Below are 20293 nucleotides of genomic sequence, written 5' to 3'. Positions count from 1 at the left end.
ACCCGCTCACCCGCTGCCTCCTCACACGAATCAGCCCCACTTTGTCTCAGAATCATTCCTTCTCACTATAATTTCACAAGCATTCCGTCTGATCCATGCTGTGCTGTCCGTCCTCGTCCAAACTCCCGTCGAGGTCTAATGCCTGGGTTCGGCAGTGTTGGGGGACAGAACTCGGTCAGAGATGTTGAGGTCAGAGGTGCACACCTCAAAAATTAAACTGGATTAGCTATTGTTCTAGCTTGGTTGCCTGTTGCTGTGGAAGGGGGGAAAACACAAGAACAAAAACAAAACGTTGGAGTCAGAATCCAGAAGCGCGGGATGAAGCAAAGACCATTGTGGAACACTGCTTACTGGACAGTCACCCACTTTTCTTCTATAGCCCAGGCCTGCCGGCCTAGGGATGGCACCGCCCACAGTGGGCTGGGCCTTTTGACATCAATCAGCAACCAAGAAAACACCCCACAGACATGCCGCGGACCAATCTGATGGGGGCAATCCCTTAATTGCGATTCTTTCTTCCAGGTCTGTGTTGCGTTGACCTGCGCTAGCCTACAGAGCCACTGCAAAAACTTTGCCGTTTCCCCGTCTTCACAGGGAGCTGGATTGCCCATCTGCTTTTCCGACCATGGTGGAATGGCACAAAGGTCTCACCAACAGTCAACAAGATCACCAAGGTATCCTTGAACATTCCAGTACACGTCTTCTTTTTGTTTTTTGGGGTTCTGGAGGGGTTTTGGTTTTGGTTTGTTTTGGGGGGGGGGCTTTTTGCTTTTGTTTTTTGTTTTTGTTTTTTTTTTTTTGTTTGTTTTTTTTTCTTTTTCTTTTTTCAGGCAGAATCTCCCATGTATAACCCAGTCTGGCCTTGTCCTCATGCTCCTCTTGCCTTAGCTTCCCCAAGGCTGAGATTATAGGCACGCATCCCCGTGTCCAATTTAAACTTCCTTTATTTGCCAATCATCCACAAAGAGAAACAGCAGACCCAGCAGCAGCAGAGGTAATTTTTAACCACACACAGGAGAATAGCAATGCAGAAGAATAAGACCAACTGTAGACGTGACTTTTCTTCTCCTGATGTAACTGTCGTCCTCAAAGCTTACTGCCTCAGTCTGATAACCCAGGCCTAGTCCTGGAAGCTTCCAGCCTCCATACAATCTAATCTAGGCCTAGAAGTTATCAGCCTCTGAGATTTACTGCTGAGTAAACACACCCTTTCTGGTTCTTTCTGAGCTCTGGGTGGCTGGTTCAACTCAGCTGTTCTGACTCAAGCTCCTCTCCCAGCTGACTGATTCAAAGCGGCTTCTCTCTCAAACTCTGACTGAACTGCTCTGCTTGACCTCACACTAGCTTTGGCAATATGTTCTAATCTTCCTTCTTCTCATTCTTCGGCCCGTTCTGTCTTTCCCTGTGTGTAGCTTGTTCTCTCTTCACTCTGTCTCTGTAAAACTCTCTCAGGAAAACTGCTTCCTTCTCCCTCTCTGCGCTGCTCCACTCTCCCTCTCAACTCCATGGTGCTGCTCTCCATGAACTCCACTGTGTTCCTGTGCTGTCCTCTCTTCCTCCTGTACTGTCTGTCTCTCCCTTAAGGAGCTTCCTTTTCCTTTCTCTTCTCCTGAGAGCTGGGCGTATCCTATTCTGTCAGATCTTTCTTTGATTCATCACTTTTTCTGCCACTCAATTAGACATCCCTTTTGAAACATGGGTGCTTCCTCCTGCAAACTGACTTTACCTTCATTGTTTGGGATTGAAGATGAGTACTCCTCTTTCCGCCATCTTGGCGTCTTTGGAGGCCTGCTGGGAACAGGACTTCTAAAAAAACAAGTATGTCTGGAAGGCTGTGGTGCAAGGCCATTTTTGCTGGCTACAAGCGAGGCCTCCGGAACCAAAGAGAGCACACGGCTCTTCTTAAAATTGAAGGTGGGGTTGGGGATTTAGCTCAGTGGTAGAGCGCTTCCCCAGCTCCAAAAAAAAAAAAAAAATTGAAGGTGTTTATGCCCGAGATGAAACTGAGTTCTACTTAGGCAAGAGGTGTGCTTATGTGTACAAAGCAAAAAACAATACAGTGACTCCTGGAGGCAAACCAAACAAAACCAGAGTGATCTGGGGAAAAGTAACTCGGGCCCATGGAAACAGTGGCATGGTTCGTGCCAAATTCCGAAGCAACCTTCCTGCAAAGGCCATTGGACACAGAATCCGTGTGATGCTGTACCCATCCCGGATTTAAACTAATGGAGAGTAAATAAATAAAAGTAGATTTGTGCTCTTGAAAAAAAAAAAAAAAAGAAGATGAGTACTAAGGGTGTGTCTGTATTCCAGTTAGAGGGATTAAAGGCGTGTGCCAAGGGCTGAGACACCCCCTATCTAGAAACAGGTTCAAATAGCCTGAAACAAGCAATTAACTGGGCTAGAAGTGTAGCTTACCCATAGAGCATTCTGCCTGGCACGTGCAAGGCCTCAGCTTTTGCCCTCAGTAACACAACAGGTGGGTGGATTCATTTAACAGAAAACATTAACCTCATGGGAAGGATGTCCATACGGAACCACCGGGACCTCAGAAAAGAACAGACAGGGGCTCCCTCTTCGCCACACGAGTGCAGTGCAGGTACACTGAAAACAAACAGGTTAAAGATGTGTTCGATCCCTCTCATTCCTGCGTGTACCTGTGCCTCTGTCCCTGCTCAGCCTGGGGAAGAAACTGTGAATTGGGCAAGGGCCCAAGAACGTTCGCTAGGCACAGCTAAGAGCTGGCCTGCCACACACTGGAAGCAGATGAAAAATTTGCAATTGGTGGTCCCCTGCCTCCCATGATGCTTAGCAGGAAAGCTTATGTCCTGTAGTGAATAGCGGAGAATTGACTCGGGAAGCTGATCAAAGCAGGATCGAAGAGCCACAGAAAACCACCTGTCAGGAGTCCCTTGGCAACACTCAGGTGGCTGCAGAATGGCCCACAGGAATCATCATCTGAGAGTCGGCCGCCATCACTAGGAGTTTGAGGGAGGTCTCCTAAAGAAGGCCAATTACCCTTGCCTGCAGGCAAGCAAGAGCAGAACAAACGTTAGCAAAGCCACTAAAAATATTTACTTACCTTCCACACATGTTCAGGATAAGCCCAGAACAAAGGCCTGTTTTGTTTCTATTTGGTCTGGCTCTCTGGTAGTCCAACCCGACCTTGAACTCACCACGGAGCTGAGGATGCCCTCGAACTCCTGATCTTCCTGCCTCTACCTTTTGTGTGTACCACACCCAAATGAAAACAAACCAAGGAAGAAAACACAAGCCCCAGGGAACAAGGCACACAACACGGAGGACAAGGATGGGTGAAAGCTCTGAGGGAGTGAAATGGGCCCAAAGACACCCAGTCTTACGTCACCACAGAATGGCAGTACAAGATGTCATCAGAGAGAAGCAGGCCATGGAGAGGACCAGCATGTGTGTGATATTGGAAAGACCTTGGAGATTAATTCCTAATTTAAAAAAAAGTCACAGTTCAAAAGATATGGCCGACAGAGCATGCTGGTTACACATCTATAATAGATGCTCCAGCAAACTATCTCCAGAGGCAGAGGCAGGAGGATTGCCACAAGTTCAAGGCTAGCCTGATCTAGATGGCAAGTTCCAGGAGTGTGTGTGTGTGTGTGTGTGTGTGTGTGTGTGTGTGTGTGTGTATACATGTGCGTATATGTGTAAGGTTTGTATGTATGTAAGTGGGAATGCAATCCCAGCCTGATGCAGATAATACCTAGTCAAAATACAAATACGACCGGTGATTTCATCACATGTGAACAGCATAGCTCACGATATTCTAAAATGCCCTTTTATTGTTTATTTTAGTATCTTAAAAATCAGAAGACGTTGTGACGTTAATTCTTTATCTCACTCCTGTGGCAAAACGCTCAATCAAGCACAACTGAAGAGAGGAGGGCTCAGCTCGCCTTCTCCTGTTCACTCAGTCAGGATCCCAACCCATTGTACGGTGCTGCCCACAAGTAAGGTGTTCTTCTACTTCAAGTAAACAAATCTTTTTTTTTTTTTCTTTTTTTCGGAGCTGGGGACCGAACCCAGGGCCTTGTGCTTGCTAGGCAAGCGCTCTACCACTGAGCTAAATCCCCAACCCCCAAGTAAACAAATCTTGATAAGCCCTCAAAGGCTTGCCCAGTGGCCTGTGTCCTACATCATGCTGGATCCTATCAAATTGACAATATTTACCATCCTAGTTTCAACAGGCGCACTTTTATTCTTTTGTAGTGCTTCATAAAATATTGTTAGAGGTCTGGAGAGATGACTTATGGGTAAGTGGAACTGGCTGCTTCTGCAGAGGACCCAGGTTCAGTTCCCAACCTCCATGTGGCCGCTCACAACCATCTGTAACTCCTAGTTCTGGGGATCTGACGCCCTCTTCTGACCTCCACAGGTAGTGCAAGCACATGATGCACTTAGATGAAGGTTAAAAAAAAAAAATCCATCCATACACATAAATATATTTTTTAATTAGATTAAATCTCATGATGGAGGGCAGGTAAAACAGGAGGAAATTCAGGAAATTTGCGAGGCAAGAAGGCCTGAGGAGGGAGAAAGCTATTCTTCGACTGTCATAGCAACACCAGGAGTCTCTAAATTAAGAAAGACACAGCTTTTAAAATGTATTGTTTACGAACGAGTGCTCCAAACACGGGCAGTACAACTAACTCAGAGATGGAAGTAAGAGTGGGCCGGGAAGCCACAACTTTGTGACTTTTCTAGAAAATTTTAACATGTGGACTTTTAAGCTACCTCTGAGTGTTCGGAATAAAAGTGAATAAACAGAAAAACAGTGGAACGAAACTCTTCTGCTCCCGTAGCACAGAACGGTAATTTTCAGGCTATGGAAATCGAAGGGGCTTCCCCACCAGGCTAGACGCCTGACAGGCAGGTCCCTCTATGCTCCCAGGAGGTTGTAAGAAGGCAGGCTTCCAGGGACAATGCATGTCATCTCAGCCTCTGTCTTGGCACCAGGGACAGCCTGACTTCTGCCTCTCAGATGTCATACAGCTATGCACTTGGAGGAAAGTCGAAACCGCAGCGTGCAGAAATGAGCTGCTCCAGCGACTCAGCCCTTTTGAGAACATGGATGTCAGCGGTTGGTCCAGCAGGTGGGGAGCCTCCTCCGCTCTGTCAGCAGCGGTTCTGGAATCGCGGCCTTCTGGGTTCCAGAGGATGAGCCCAGCATTCCCCCACGCAGAGAAGCACCTACTCAGTCCAAGGAGAGATTTGTACCGGCGTCTGCGAATCACGTGACAAAGGGTCCTCTGCACTGTCTGGCACCGCGTGATGCTGGGCTTGTGCCTCTGCAAAGGTCCCCCACTGTCCTCGGGTTCCCACCTGGTGACTCACTACCCTCAGGTTCCCATGGCCACCTCCACGTGAGGACCAGGTGTGCGGGGGTGGGGCAGCCTTTTATAGATGTCACAGGGGCTGGCTGCGGTCCTGCTCCACGGAGCCTGACATGAGCATCAGTGTTCCACACCTCCCCAGGACGTCACTCGAGGCTCAGCAGGGGACCACAGTAAGCAGTGCCAGGTCGCCCTGAAGAAGATATGGGATTGGGCAGGCCCGCTGTTAAGTATTTTAAACAGCCCTGCAGGCAACCAAAACTGACTTCCTGCGGAAACCGCCCTCTTCCAAGTAGGTCCCTTTTCTCCCTAGCCTATTGTCTGCGGGGGGTTTCTAACACTGAAGCCTTATACTTTGGTGAGGTTGGGTGTAAAGGGCACAGTCAGCGATTTATGAGTGGACAGTAAAGGTCATTCCCAGGCCTGAGTTAAACCGTGCTACCCCGGCTTGCTAGAGGAATCAGGATCAGAGGGCCTCCAGGCTCAACCTTCCTGAGCCCCAGCTTCTCTCTGAGTTCCTGCCTTTGAAGTAGCATGATCCTTAGGGTATGAGGCACAAGTCTGGGCTCCCTCAGCAAGGAAGAGAGGACTGCATCCCCAGTGTAGGGTGTTTAGCTGCCCTGTCACCCTTCAGAGGAGACAATCCCTCTATCCACCCACTCTATTTGTAAGGTCGCAGAAAGCCTATTCACAAGCCAAGGTCATGTCCTACTTAAATGAGAAAAAAAAACAAAAAACAAAAAACGGTTCCTGACTGTCTACTGGGTTATGGTGTGTAGCTAATTTAATCTAGTTTGCAAAATGCCTAGGAAAGTACAGAATAGTCAGCCGATTGCAAGGGATTCCCTTTAATCTCTCTGAGTCTAGAAAACCAGTCAGCGTTGGGCAGCAGGCAGCAAAGAGAGTCGGGGTTCGTAAGCTTGCGGCAAGAATAGTATCTACAGGTTGGGTCTGCAGTCACCTCACCCCCACCCATCCACCACACCCCATTCCCCACCCATCACACGCACGGACGCACGCACGCGCGCACACACGCAGGCACGCACTCGCACGCACACACGCACGCACTCGCACGCACGCACGCTCGCACGCTCACTCACACACACAGAAAAGCTGTGGGAGGCACTCTGTAGAGGGAGACTCTGTGGTGGTGAGGGTGCACTGGCTACTAGAGAGGCTGAGGCCCCCTGAGGAACCTTGGGCTCAGGAGTTCCAGGTCAGACGGGGCAGCAGAGTTAGGGTCGAAGGTAAGAAACGGGGGAAGGGAGAGACGAAATATATGTTATGTGCTCCGGGTTCCAGTCCCAGCACGACAATTTTTTTTTTAAGTAAGACAGGAGCTGATGGGAAGGCGCAGTATAAGAGCACTGGCTCCTCTTCCAGAGAACCCCAGTTCCATTCTCAGCACCCACATATGGGCTCACAACTATCTGTAACTCTAGTTCCAAGAGACGGGGTTTCTCTGTGGAGCCCTGGCTGTCCTGAAACTCACTCTGTAGACCAGGCTGGCCTTGAACTCAGAGATCTGCCTGCCTCTGCCTCCTGAGTGCTGGGATTAAAACCATGAGCCACCACCACCAAGCTGTGTGAGAAGGAATTTTACTGAAACTACTCAAAATGTTGGGAGCCCAACTTAGTAGGAGTGCCATTCAGTCTAGAGTCTAGCCACATCACTAACTTGCTCTCTCTCCCTCCCCCTCCCACTCTCCCTCTCCCTCTCTCCCTCTCTTTCCCTCTCTCCCTCCTTTCCTACTTTTCATATTCGTAAAGAACAAGCACTTCTTTCCTCTGCTTTAGAAGTCTTTGGAAATGTAAGGTCAAGCGTCCTGCATCTGGCAAGGACCTTACTGCGGCATCCCGTGGTAGGAGGTAGAAAGGTAACACTCAGTGGTTAGGACTTAGGTCATGGGATTGGCACGCCCACCGCCCAGGAGATGAAGCCTCACCACCTCTAAAAGGTCTCTCCTCAAAGCACTTTAGACTCCTAAAGTTTCCAACGCAGGATCTAACAGGACACATCCAAATCACACTGCCTTCAATGTCTAGCTTTCCCTTGCTACTTTTCTAATGGACAAAATATATAGTATATATTTCTCAGGGCAGGACAGAAGGCTCAGCAGTTGCAAGCCCTTACTGCTTTCCCAGAGGACCCAGGTTCAGTTCCCAGCACCCGGAAGAAGGGCTCATGGCTACCTACAACTCCGGCACTCCAGCTTCAAGGGATCTGACATTCTCTTCTGGCCTCTGTGGGCACTGCACTCATGTGCACAAACTCCTACACACACACACACACACACACACACACTCACACACGCATGCATGCACGCACGCTCACACACTTAAAGCTAATACAGATATATCTTTTTAAAAATCTCATGTATTTCTGATATACAACACGATGTTTATAAATATGGGTATTTTCGATTTCTCATAACAGATATAGCCCTAGGGACTCAAAATATATTTGTTCTTCAGTGATAAACAAGATGTTGGTGTGGTTTACACTGGAGGAAGCATGAAAGACGCTGGCTGATGGAACACATCCCAGCAGTGACCTCTGAGCGGGGCGTCACTCCAAAATAAAGGGCTCTCCCACAGTATGTCCGGACCATCACAGACCTAAGGAGGTGGTCAGGAAGGGTATGTGGGAGCTCCTCACGTCCTCTGTCACTCACGCCATACACATCTGGAACTCCACATCTGGAAAAGTGCCGTTGGGCAGCTGTGGCCACCCAGGCACTGACGCATGTCACCACTGAAACCATGAGGACATCAGCTGTAGCATCCTGTCTACTGTGGTCCACTGTGGTCCTCGCTACCACGGGCAACTGAACACGAATCCTCCCAGAGACACAAAGTTGTCTCTCTCACAAGTCGGCTTACCTTGCTTCTTGGAAGACTGTAGCTTTAGATATAGTGGAAGGAAAACCGTTTCACTTCCAATTTATTCATATTTACTTTGGGTGTGAGTATGTGCCTGCGTGTGTGTACGTACACAGTGTGTACGCTTGGTGTCTGCAGAGGCCAGCAGTAGGTGTCCAATCCCCTAGAACTGGAATTACAGGTGCACTGGGTGCTAGAAACTAAACCTGGGCCCTCGGCAAGTGTTCTCAACCACGGAGCCCCGTAAGTTCGGGCTAGCCTTGAACTCATGACCCTCCTGCCTCCTCGTCTGTAGCCTATCTTACTGTTGTGTACCACCTCAGCCTGTTTCACTTGATAGTCCATTTCTTGGCTTTAGTTTTTCCTTTTGGATATAAGGAATACAAATTGTTCTTGCTTCTGGGGGCCAGGCTTCACAGTATCTAAGACAGCCATGCCAAACTAACCCAGTCCTCTCTTCTTTGGTTCTAATCTTAGTTCTTTCATCCACTTCTTAAAGGGGAACTGCATTCGCTCCTGTCCTGGAAACGTTTCTCCTCAAGCAGTGAACATCCCCTGACCCGAGCTGCACCCTGGGAAAGGAAGGATGAACCAGCCCCCTGCTAGGAATTCCTTACCTTGGGATGACAACGTAATTTTCCTTCCTGGGGATATTCTCGGAGAATAAGCCTTTGTCCCATTGATTCCTGGCTACCCCTGACTAGTCATTAACCAAAAGACAGCACCGCATAGAACGCAATAAGGCCATTAGGTCCTTGTCACCCTGGATTCTCAGGAGGAAAGGGGTAACAGAAAACACTGGAATGGAGAGATTCTTTACCCTGACTTGGAGCAAACAATTATCTCATACGTCTGGCTCTTCAGCCTCTAAGAACCAGTCCGTCCCTTTCTAGAAAATTCCTTCCTGATTAAGTTACAGTCCATCTCGGTTGCATACAAAGAAAGAACTCCAGTCATGGAGACACACTTCTGTAACCTTAGTGCCCAGGAGGCTGAGGCAGGGTGATTACTGTCAGTTTAAGGCCAGCCTGGGCTACACAGTCTGTTTCGAAACTGAATGTTAAGTGGTTCGTCACAGCCTTCAGAGCAAAGAACTCCTTATTCACAAGGTTACCTAACCCGCTAGTAAATTATGGAGTTGAAGTTTGGTCTAACTCAGCCCAAAGGCAAGAGATAGACTTATAGACTCCATCCCCTCAGTGGTTACAGCCCACAAGACATTGTGGATGAGCTACCTTTTCACACGTACCTAAAGGCCTTGGAGAAGAGGTGGGGTTGGGATAATAAGTGAGACACCAGAGGCGAAACCACACTGCAGATGGCCCAGCCTGCCTCCATGTGCTTACAAGGGTGCAAACCAAGGATGAGGGTCGTGAGGGTTGAGGTGTAGAAAAGGCGGGATGGAAGGCTGGGGCAGGCTTCATTCAGCGTCTCAGGACTGGGCTCAGCTGCCTTTCCCTTGGAGGCCTCGCTTCTGAGGTAACAACAAAGTCACATCTGTCTTCTTAGTGTCTCGGCTCTCAGAACCGTGGCTGTCAGCTCTGGTTAGGATGGCTCTTCGGGAAGGAGACTTGCAGCAGAGGAAATCTGGCAGGAAAAAGGAGGCAGCGATAAAGAAGCCATACAAGGACAAATATAGACGCCGCTTTAGGGTTTTGTTTTTTTTTTTCTCACCCTGATTGGCTAGTGTAAAACCCTCATTTACAACCTTGACAGAGCCCCGGCTAATTTCTGTCGTCGGATCGGCTTTTTATAGTCACAGCACCGAGATGTAGAATACATTTCCTCTTCTTTCCCAACATATCACATTTCTTGGCAGAACTACGTAGCAGAAAGCACCAAAAATTTTTATAATGAGAACAAAATCAAGATCCCACCCATCAGCCTGCTCCTGTTAGCTGAGCTAACCCCCTGCTTTAGCTTCTTGCCAGTGACTCACAAGTTACACTTCAGTCTTATTACTGGATCCTGTCTCCACAGGACGGGACCCACGACCTTAAAGTAGTAATATTGATCGCTGTCCCTTCGCACTCGAATTCCAGGGAAAAGCTCCCGGATGGCCTTCCTGCCCTTCCTTTTTTTTTTTTTTTTTTTTTTTTGGTTCTTTTTTTCGGAGCTGGGGACCGAACCCAGGGCCTTGCGCTTCCTAGGCAAGCGCTCTACCACTGAGCTAAATCCCCAACCCCTGCACACACGATTCTTGTATGGTTGTTTTCCAAACATTTTTTTTTTTCGGAGCTGGGGACCGAACCCAGGGCCTTGCGCTTCCTAGGTAAGCGCTCTACCACTGAGCTAAATCCCCAGCCCCCTTGCCCTTCCATTTTGATTAAATTTATCTTCTAAGATTTACCTCTTCGAAACCGTGTGTGTGTGTATATGTGTGTGTGTGTATGTGTATGTTCATGCTCGTGCTTGTCCCTGTGTGCAAATGCTCAACTATTCCAAGGGGGTAAAAATGTGGTTTGTAATCTCCTTCAGAGGATTAAAAAAAAAAAAATCGAGTTCAAATCCAAAATACCACAAGATGCTACACGCCAGCCACACGAGGGGTCTCTGCCCAAGAGCCGGGAGTCCTCTACAGCTGCCGCTGAGTCACCGAGCCCGCTGTTCTTTCTGCCCTGAAACCTTCTCCTTCCCGTCTCAGCTCGGCTCTGCTCAGTGACTAACTCCATCAGGAATATGACCCAGTTTGCTTGGCAGGATGTGATTTTCTTTTTTTTTTTTTTAAACTCACTCACTGCTCTCTCTGGTCACGATTCTCTCTCCCAGGCATTTAGCAATTCCCTCTTGGCACCCGTCTGGTGCCGAGCCGGATTGATAACTCTCTCCCCAGCTGTTCCCTTGCAGCCGGCCCTCCTTTTTCTGGTAATTCCATATTCCATTTGCTTTTCTGTAGCAGTCTGCTATCTCCAGGGTCTCCTTAAAATAGATAAACACTGCTCTCCAAGGGAAGTTTCGAGGCAAAACCCACAGCACATACCAGCCCTATAATCTGCTCCAGAAGGCGGCTGGATAAAAAGAGGGGAGATGGGGACCACCCACCCGTGCAAGCTTTTATCATTTACCAAGCACTTTTGACCCACATGGTCTTATTTAATATTCACAATAAGCCATAATTCAGGTATAAGGGCTATTTCCACCTTATAAAAAAGGCCCCTAAAGAAGTAAAGAATTCTGTGCAGGAAGTAGGGCCAGGACTGGGGCCTGTTCTTTTGAAAACAGCTATGTTAAAATTGTATTTGGTCAGACACACAGGGCCAAGAATGCAGCTCCAGGGCAGAGTGATTTTCCAGCACACACAGGACCCTGGATCCAATCCCCGGCACCTTGAGGGGGAAGAACATAAGTCTCTTTGGTATGCCTTTTGATGGATTCTGGCAAAGGGTATCTCTCGTCTAAATGCATGGGACCAGAATGTTTTGAGTTTAAGAATCTCCCCAGTCTGGGACTATTTCCTTGTACATGATGATCTCATCTTGGAAATAGCACCCAGGTTCAAACACCACATCTGTCTATGTTCCCTATACATAGCCTGAAGTAGGTTTGCACAATATGTTAAGCATGCCTGAGTGTTGACTGCGCCCTGTCCCCATGTCATCAGGCATGGACCTTGCTGCTTGTGGCCTCCCGTGCAAACTCGAAAAGTTTCAATCTTTCCAATCTTGTTCGTTTTCCTTGTGCACCATGCTATCTAATGTCTCTGCCATCCTCAAAATTGGTGCCACAGGTCCTGTTAGGTCCCCCAAGGAAGACCTTTTTCCATTTAAATAAAAGCCCCCATTCCTTCAGGGGCTTGTAGAAAGTTCCTACTTGCTAGAAGGGGTATCCCTCTTACCTCTGGCAAGAGGAATTTGTTGCCCTTCATTAACATATGACTTCAACTCTAAGCCCCCCAATCCCAGCTCACACACACCCTTCCTCCAGGTCCCATTTCCCCCTGGCATTCTTTGCCCTGTTGCTTCTCCTTGCTTTCACAGGAGGCAGCCTCTGCAGTTTGGAATAAACTTCTCCCTTGCTTCACCCACTGAATGACTATTTTGGTTTCTTTACTGCGCCCATTCTCACTCAGGTCCCACGTGGCAGATCTCGCTGGAGGCGACAGGCTTTGGGAAGCCAGGCCAGAACCGTTTAGCTGGAAAGGCAGCTCAGTCGTTCCAGTGGACCTTAGTGGCAAACAAAACCTACCATTCTCAGTCCTCAGAAGCATGTCTATGTGCACGTGGGTTTCAGCAGGAAAATGGTTATAAAGTTCAGAGAGGAAAGGCAAGAAGTCTGCTTTAGAGGGCCTAGAGATATGGCTCAATGGTTTAGGGTAGGTGGGTACTGATATGTTTTGTAAAGCCAAGGGTATGTTTTGTGGCTCGTGGTATGGTCCCGTGGGAGGGTACCTCGACAGGTTCATGCTGAGGCATCCCTTCTCCCTGAGGAACCAGCCACACGACTGGCCTAGTATAGAATAGAGTTTATTTGGGAGCATGTGAATTGGGGTTAAGGGAGTAGAGGCAGAGAAAGGGGGGAGAGAGAGAGAAGAGGAGGAGGAAGAGGAGGAAGAGGAGGAGGAGGAGGAGGAGGAGGAGGAGGAGGAGGAGGAGGAGGAGGAGGCTGGACAGAACACATGGAGAGGGAGTGGGAGGGGGAAGGGAAGAGAGGGAGAAAGGGGTCAGAGAGAAGAAAGAGGCCAAATGGTAGTTTTTATAGCAAGCCAGGCCTACTCCGCTGTTGCTAGGTAACTGCTAGGCAGAGCCTAGAAGGAATGCTAACAGGTACTGTTGTGGAGAACCAGGGTTCAGTTCCACCACCAGCCCTGCAGCTCATGTCCATGTTCAATTCCTGTTTCTAATGCCCCCCTTCAGGGAACTGCACTTCTGGGGTGCACATACAGACACGGAGTTTGCAAAATACCCCTAGACACGGTACCAAAATTAAAAAGTCATTGTTAGGATTTAAATCTAGAATGCCATCTACGAGCTTGTGCTTAGGATCACCCCCACACACACACACATTCTTTGCCTCCCGCTGGTCACTGTGGTGGGCAAACGGCCACCACACACTCCCAGCACCACTGACAGAAATGTTCCTTACTGCCTTCCCCAACACGACGGACCAAAATCATGGAGATCCTGAGCCAAACTAAACCTTTATTCCCTCAAGTTTTTGGTCAGCAATTCCGGTCATGAGTAACTAATACAGTCGTCACCAAGCGTTGGTCTCACCCTTTCTAGAACCTTCTGGCTTACCCTCAGCTATCAACACGAGGATCCGGCACCACTAATTTAAAAACAGATAAATAAGTAAATAAATAAAAGCCCTGAATTTTCATATCAGAATATTCACTTTTGTGGACTTGTGGTACCCATTAGGCACCTAGATCCAATACCTAGAAGCTTTGTAACCAAGATCTCCATTTAGGGCTGAGTCGTCGTCGTCATCGTCATCATCCTCGTCATTGCCATCGTCGATGTCGTCTTCTTCGTCGTCATTGTCAAAGCCCATCACTGTTGCCCCAGGATGTGAGGGTCACTCCCCGTGCAGTCATGATAACCAGCCCTTCTAGAAACCTCCATTAGGGAAAGACCGGCCCCCTTTAATCCCAGCACTCGGGAGGCAGAGGCAGGCGAGTCTTTGAGTTTGAGGCCAGTCTGGTCTACAAATTGAGTTCCAGGCGGTCCTGGGAAGTACGGAGAAACCCCGTGGGTGGTTGGGGGCGGGGTGCGGATGTGGAGATGGGCGTGGCCGTGACACAATCTAATTTGTGGCTCTCTATCTGTCCCGCTTTATCTGAACTCTCTACTTTGGGTCTAGCTGCTTCCTCTTGGACCTTGTTTACACACAGTGGCGGCTGGTAAATATTTAACAGCGAATTGCCCGGAACCCTAGTGTGCAGGTTTTTAAAAAAATCCCAAGATGTCTTCGGAGATCAGATTTGAGAGTCTGCCTCTGTGACTGTTTCCAGTGCCCTGCCAACTTGAATGACTTAGATTTATTTAGCACCCCACTTCCCCACAGGCAACCCGGGGAGCCAGACCTCTGACCAGGAGGGAAGGTGATTTATGGATGGCGCATCCCCTCCCTCAGCAGACTCTCCCAGACCCTCTCTGCTCAGTAACAGCAAGGATTCCAAGCAAAGCTTCCAAGTCCCTTTGAAGTGCAGTCTTCACATGAGGCAGGCTGAGCACTCTCTGCGTCTTCAGTGCAAAGTCAGCATTTGCAGCCCTCAGCCTTTCTTGGCTCCATGAATAGCTGGACTGCGCATGTGTCTAGAATCTCCCTGAGCATCGGCGTGCTTTGGGAAGTTTATTTCATTTCTCTTTCAACAGACCAGTTGCAGAATACATGCATACATGTGCGTGTACACGCACACGCACCCACACCAAAAACAAAACTCATTTCCTGTTTCTAGCTCTGCATCCACAACCAAAAAGGAAGAGACTGGGAGCCTCTTGGCAGCTGGAAGCAAGCGTTCATTCACAGACCCCTCGAGGAGCAGCTGCCACCCTGGCCCACCCTGGCAGCAGAGCCAGGAGGGCAGGAGGAAGGGCTCGAAATGGGTTGTGCGGAACAGGGTTGCAGGGCTTTCTAGTGAGTGTGCCTGGCTGGCTCAACCCCACAGCTGACTCCTACACACGTGGCTCTCTCTCTCCGGTTAGCAGTTTTCATCCTGCTTCCTAACTTTCCAGAACTTGATCTGAATCTCTCCCATCTCCTTTCCATCGCCCGCGGCAACTCCTGCCCCCTCCCCGCCCCCCTCGCTTGCTCTTGGCCTCCTATACTGTGACTTGTTTTCTATGGTACCCATTTCCTGTTCTCGAACCTTGACTTTACGTATTTAAGCCTTCTGGTGACTGGACATAGTCAGGCTAAAATTTTTTTTTAAGATTTATTTATTTATTATATATAAGTACACTGTTGCTGTCTTCAGACACACCAGAAGAAGGCATCAGATCTCATTACAGATGGTTGTGAGCCACCATGTGGTTGCTGGGATTTGAACTCAGGACCTCTGGAAGAGCAGTCAGTGCTCTTAACGACTGAGCCATCTCTCCAGCCCCCAATACAGCCATTTCTAACAGTTAAAAAGCAAAATAACGTGAGCCTTAAGACAGTGATTCTCACATTCCCTCCCTCCCCCCTCCCTCCATCCCTCCCTCCCTCTGACAATGGTTCTCAAATTGTGCCCCCAAGTTGAGATAATCTTTTTGCGCACCGTGTAAAGGTTGTATTATTTGTATTATTCAAATGTTGATTTCTGTACCAGCGGAGAGCTGAGTGCTTGTGTTTGACTGAACCTTGACATTGTTATTTTCACTGGATCATCCCCTGCCTGAGTGCTTTGTGAACATTCTTTTCCTTACCTGAGGCAGGAGAGGAAAGGCAAGACTTCTGAGCAGAGAACTGTGGGGAGAATTGAGAGGCGCTGGAATGGCCAGCCAGACATGGAGGAAGTCAGATGTGCCAGGACACATTGAGAGGTAGCAGGTCACATGGTGGACTAGAATAACGGGTTAATTAAGATTTTCGAGCTCGTGGGGAACAAGGATAAGCTATACGGCCTAAGCTGTTATAATTGATAATAAGTCCTCATGTCATCGTGGGGAGCTGGTGGTTCGAAACAGTCCGATTTTACAGCTGGACTTGGGTGGCGAGGGTGGTGTTGGTGGCAGATCCAGAAGTCAGATGAAGTTATGGTGGCTCTTATGAATCCCGTTCTAATCTGTGATTTACCGCTGCGATGAAGACCATATAACTCAAAACAACTTGTGGTCCATCACTAAAGGGCGCCGAGGCAGGAACCTGGAGGCGGGAGCTGATGCAGAGGCTGTGGAAGAATGCTTGCCTTACTCAACCCAGACCCACCTGCGCGGGGTGGCTCCGCCCACCTCGAACTGGGTCCTCCCACGTTAAACATTAATCAAGAAAACGCCGCCACCGACCAATTGATGATTTCTCCTCCGTGGCAGCTCTAGTTGGTGTCAAGTTGGCGAAAAGATAAATAACAAATTGATAAAAACCCTGGCCAGCATATCAACTCTCAGGGTGGTAATGTCACGTTAGTTGTTTGGAAACTGTCCGGACTTCAGAACATCCCGTTGAAAATGGTCTTAGCGTTTTGGCACCTACGGTATTGCCTGCCAGTGAGCACAGACACGCTTGGACGACACTCTCAAGCGTGGCTACAAAGATGAGCAGCAATTGTCTTGGTGCGACAGCTCAATTTTTCCTTCATGGACAGCTGGTGGTAATTTTAAATTGTATCCATATATATGTCTTTGTTTTTATGAGAAGCCTGCTTTCCCCTCATAAAGTTGTTCTTAGATCATTTAATAGAAAACAGATACTCCCAATATTTCATGCTGTTCTCCAAAGCCACCCCCAGTCCCCCATTTTGGGTGCTGTCCTGTGTCCCCCTACTATGCTATGGGACCCTGTGATGATTACAGGCCTGTTTAACCTCAGTAAAGGGTCAAGGGGATGAAAATGTAGAGGTGTCACTTAGAGGGACAAGCTCTGGAATCGGACTGGCAGGAGGCACTTTGAAACCCCATGGAAATGGGTGTAATTTTTTTTTTTTTTTAGGAGGGCTCCAGGCATTGGCTCCTACCAGGTGACGATCGGAAGGCTCATTTTTGGCTTTCCCAAATCAGCTCCATACTTCTGACAGTCTGGGAGGAGGGGATGCACACTAGAGACTCCCTGACGGGAATGGTTGCCTGGAACCTGATGAACAAGGACTTCTGCACCCGCCTCCTGCTCTTCCTCAAGCCCAGCCTTCTCCGAAGCTCTGTGACACAACTGGCATTGGAACACAGCGTCCCTGGCCTTGAGTAAGGATGCTGTGACCCTGAAAAGCCAGTGTGTCTGTGTGTGTGTGTGTGTGTGTGTGTGTGTGTGTGTGTGTGTCGAGGAGTGGGGTGGGGTCGCTGGAATCAGTTAAGTACCAGCAGTCCTGTGCTTTGAGCTGAAGCCAGGCTTTTGTGTGTCTGTTTGTCTGTCTGTCTGTCTGTCTGTCTCTCTCTCTCTCTCTGTCTATCTATCTATCTATCTATCTCTCACGATCTCCAGGCTGCCTCCCCAACACTCATTCTGCAGTACAGCCTACCCTTCCCCCAATACTGTTGCAATGTCCAGGGCCTTCTGGACGTCCTTCCTAAATACCCAGTGGGAACCTTGAACATAGCTGTCCCCCATGTCATTCTAGTTCCCCCACTCATTCATTCATTCATTCTTCATTCGTTTATTCATTTTTTTTCTTTTCTTTTTTTCAGAGCTGGGGACTGAACCCAGGGCCTTGCGCTTGCTAGGCAAGCGCTCTACCACTGAGCCAAATCCCCAACCCTCCGTTCATTCATTTATTAAAGCAGGGTCTCAGTCTATAGTACAGGGTAGCCTGAAACTCAGTATAGACCAGGATGGCCTTGAACCCACAGCATTCCTCTTGCCTTGACTCTCAAGAGCTGGGATTACAGGCATGAGTCACTACATATGGCTCTTATATCATTTTTTTCAATTCTCAACTGATATATAATAATTTCAAATATTCATGGATATACAGAGCGATGTTTCAATAAATATCTAGATACTCATCGCCTCAGCCGGTCATCATTTCTTTGTGTTGCAAAGATTGAACGCTGTCTCAGCCATTTTGAAATGTAAACCCTAGTATTCTATAGGACATTAGAATCCACTCCTCCTGCCCATCCTTTGCCCTCCACACCCTAATTCTGAACCAGTGAATGGAGTCTCTAGCCACCAAGCCAGAAACCTGTGGACTTCTACCCATTCTCAATTCTTTCTCTTGTACCCCTCAGTGTAACCAATCGGGTATCAAGTCCCTCCTCTTACTTAGTTGATATTATGATTGACATGCACCTCTCAAAGCTCATGTGTTCATAACTTGATCCCTGGTGCAGTAGTGGGGAATCTAACAACAGGTGCTGTGGTGGTTTGAATATGCTGGCCCATGGGAAGTGGCACTATTAGGAGGTGTGGCCTTGTTGGGGGTAGGTGTAGCCTTGTTGGGGGTAGGTGTAGCCTTGTTGGGGGTGGGTGTGGCCTTGTTGGGGTAGGTGTGGCCTTGTTGGGGTAGGTGTGGCCTTGTTGGGGGTAGGTGTGGCCTTGTCAGAGGATGCATCACCATGGGGTTGGGGCTTTCAGGGCCTATGATTAAGTTCTGCCCAGGACATAAGAGCCAGTCTTCTGTCTTCAGATGAAGATGTAGAGCTCTTCTCCAGCACCATGCCTGCCTGGATGCTGCTATGCTTCCTGCCATAATGATAATGGACTGAACCCCTGAACCAATAAGCAAGGCCCAGTTAAATATTTCCCTTATAAGAGTTGCCTTGGTCATGGTGTCTCTTCACAGCGATGGAAACCCAAAACCAGTGGTGAGGTCTGCCATGTGTTGTCATGGGTTAGTTAGCATAAGGGTAGTCTTGCTTCCTCCCCCATACTTCCTTGCCTTTCCATCTTCCACCATGGGATGATGCAGGAGGATGACCTTCACCAGGTGTTAGAGCCTCAGCCTCTGGATGAGTAAAGAGTAAAATTCTTTATAAACTTCCCAGTGTCGGGTTTTCTGTTACACCAACAAAAGCTACTAAGACAAAGACTTGTGTCTCCCCATGACCTTGACCTAGCTGCAGCCCTCAACCCTCTTCTGGACACACTGTGACATACAGCTCATGGCACCATCGCCACTGACTGGCCAATGCAAGGGAGCTGCTCTAGATGCCGCACTTAGCCTGACCTCCCACAATTCTCTACCTCACCTTGCCTGACTTTAGGCCCCACCAACTCTTTCTCTTGTCTTCTGTCTGCCCACAGTTCCACTTCCTGTGGTCCTGAAGGCTGATGTCCCCAATCATCTCGCATCCCATCTCCCAGAGTGAGATGCCCTTTCCCAGTCTCTATGACCTTCCGTGACTTAACAAAGAATTACTCCTCGAATTTATCATCTTCCTGTCTCAGCACCCACGTTCTGGGACGGCAAGCATATGTCACACACCAGCAAATTACTCTTTGATTATTTTTTTTTTTAAATTTTATTTGTGGAGAATCCTATTAAGGTTGAAGCCCATCGGGTCCTGATAGCTCTCTGAGCTCTATGCAAAATGGAGGGCTCCGTTTCTCTGCCTGAACTTGTTTGGAGAGCATCTCTGAGCACAGTTGCCTGACTGTTTGGGGAATGGTCCTGTGCAGAGCGCTCTGGCCAAGCATACTAGACCCGCTCTTGCTTCCTGCCCCTATGATAATTAGGTGCTGCATTAGGACCAATCAGCACTTTCAACCTGGACTCCCAGGAGCCCTCAAATACCCTACCCATGAAACAGTAAAGCAGGGCTGTCTCACTGCAACTGTCTCCAGAAGTCCTTCCATTATACTCAGGGATGCTCAAACCCTGCCTAAGGCTTCCGCTCCCTCTAGCCTCGTGGACCAGGGGCCAACGACCCCCAAGGGTTATCTGGCTTGGCAGTAAGTGCCTCTGCTCACTGAGCCATCTCACCAGCTACTTTCTGACCTTACACCATCAGTTTCTATATTTATTCCTTCCAGTAAGTGGAAGGAATCCCTACTTGGGGCAGGGATGGTGATTTCTACTCCCTCTGAATCATCATTCCCTAGAATTGTCCTGGACCAGTCACAAAAGGAGAGGTAGGAACAGGGAGGGGTAGGAACCCAAAGCAAGCTGCAGCCCAGGCGAGCCTGGAGACGAGTCAGAAACATGGACCACCTGAAGACATGCTCATGGCACTGTCTACTGTTAAAACGTTCCTCACATCTCCTAAAGCAAAGGTGTGGAGCGTGGCAAGACCCACGTTACTCTCTCAAATTCAGACTTGCTTATCCTTCCAAGTCTCTAAAAGCGAACGGATTTGAGACACTGGTAGAGACAACCACCTATCGGCTTCCCCCAGGACCCAAAGTCTTCAACTGTCTCCCTAAATACATCTCTCCCCTGTCTCAGCCTCCTCACGATCCCCGCAGAGGTCCCGGCGGCCGCCCTCCAGCATACAGGCACACACCACTAGGTGGGCTGGATTAGCAAG

At 48.7% G+C, this 20293-nt stretch overlaps 1 protein-coding gene and 1 long non-coding RNA gene across 8 annotated transcripts in view; one reads left to right on the top strand and one right to left on the bottom strand.

Moving 5' to 3' along the window:
* The first annotated feature begins 1755 nt into the window (after positions 1 to 1755).
* Rpl35al1 (ribosomal protein L35A like 1) lies at positions 1756 to 2290 on the top strand. Its single transcript, XM_017598483.3, has 2 exons — positions 1756 to 1914; positions 1983 to 2290. The coding sequence occupies exons 1-2, from the start codon at positions 1821 to 1823 to the stop codon at positions 2219 to 2221; spliced, it is 333 nt and encodes a 110-aa protein (XP_017453972.1). The 5' UTR covers positions 1756 to 1820; the 3' UTR covers positions 2222 to 2290.
* LOC102554603 (uncharacterized) overlaps positions 2029 to 20293 on the bottom strand; it is a 49403-nt gene continuing 31138 nt past the window's right edge. For 4 of the 7 annotated variants that reach the window (XR_005491786.2, XR_005491784.2, XR_010056453.1 and 1 more), the window contains one exon: positions 7726 to 9836. This is a non-coding gene — a long non-coding RNA (uncharacterized LOC102554603). Of the gene's footprint in view, positions 3025 to 4465; positions 5560 to 7725; positions 9837 to 20293 lie in introns of those variants that run through there. The other 3 variants (XR_005491789.2, XR_005491790.2, XR_005491787.2) reach the window with 3 other exon arrangements.

This window comes from Rattus norvegicus, chromosome 12 (genome assembly GCF_036323735.1).
Source record: "Rattus norvegicus strain BN/NHsdMcwi chromosome 12, GRCr8, whole genome shotgun sequence".
Taxonomy (NCBI): domain Eukaryota; kingdom Metazoa; phylum Chordata; class Mammalia; order Rodentia; family Muridae; genus Rattus; species Rattus norvegicus.
Note: the sequence above shows the minus strand (reverse complement) of the source record. Positions and strands in the feature narration are given on the sequence as shown.

What these genes read in the sequence shown, in the direction of transcription:
- Rpl35al1 (XM_017598483.3), top strand. Translation starts at nt 1,821, where the DNA reads ATGTCTGGAAGGCTGTGGTGCAAGGCCATTTTTGCTGGCTACAAGCGA. An exon ending in GGCTCTTCTTAAAATTGAAG is followed by an intron (nt 1,915 to 1,982) that starts GTGGGGTTGGGG and finishes AAAAAATTGAAG; the next exon opens with GTGTTTATGCCCGAGATGAA.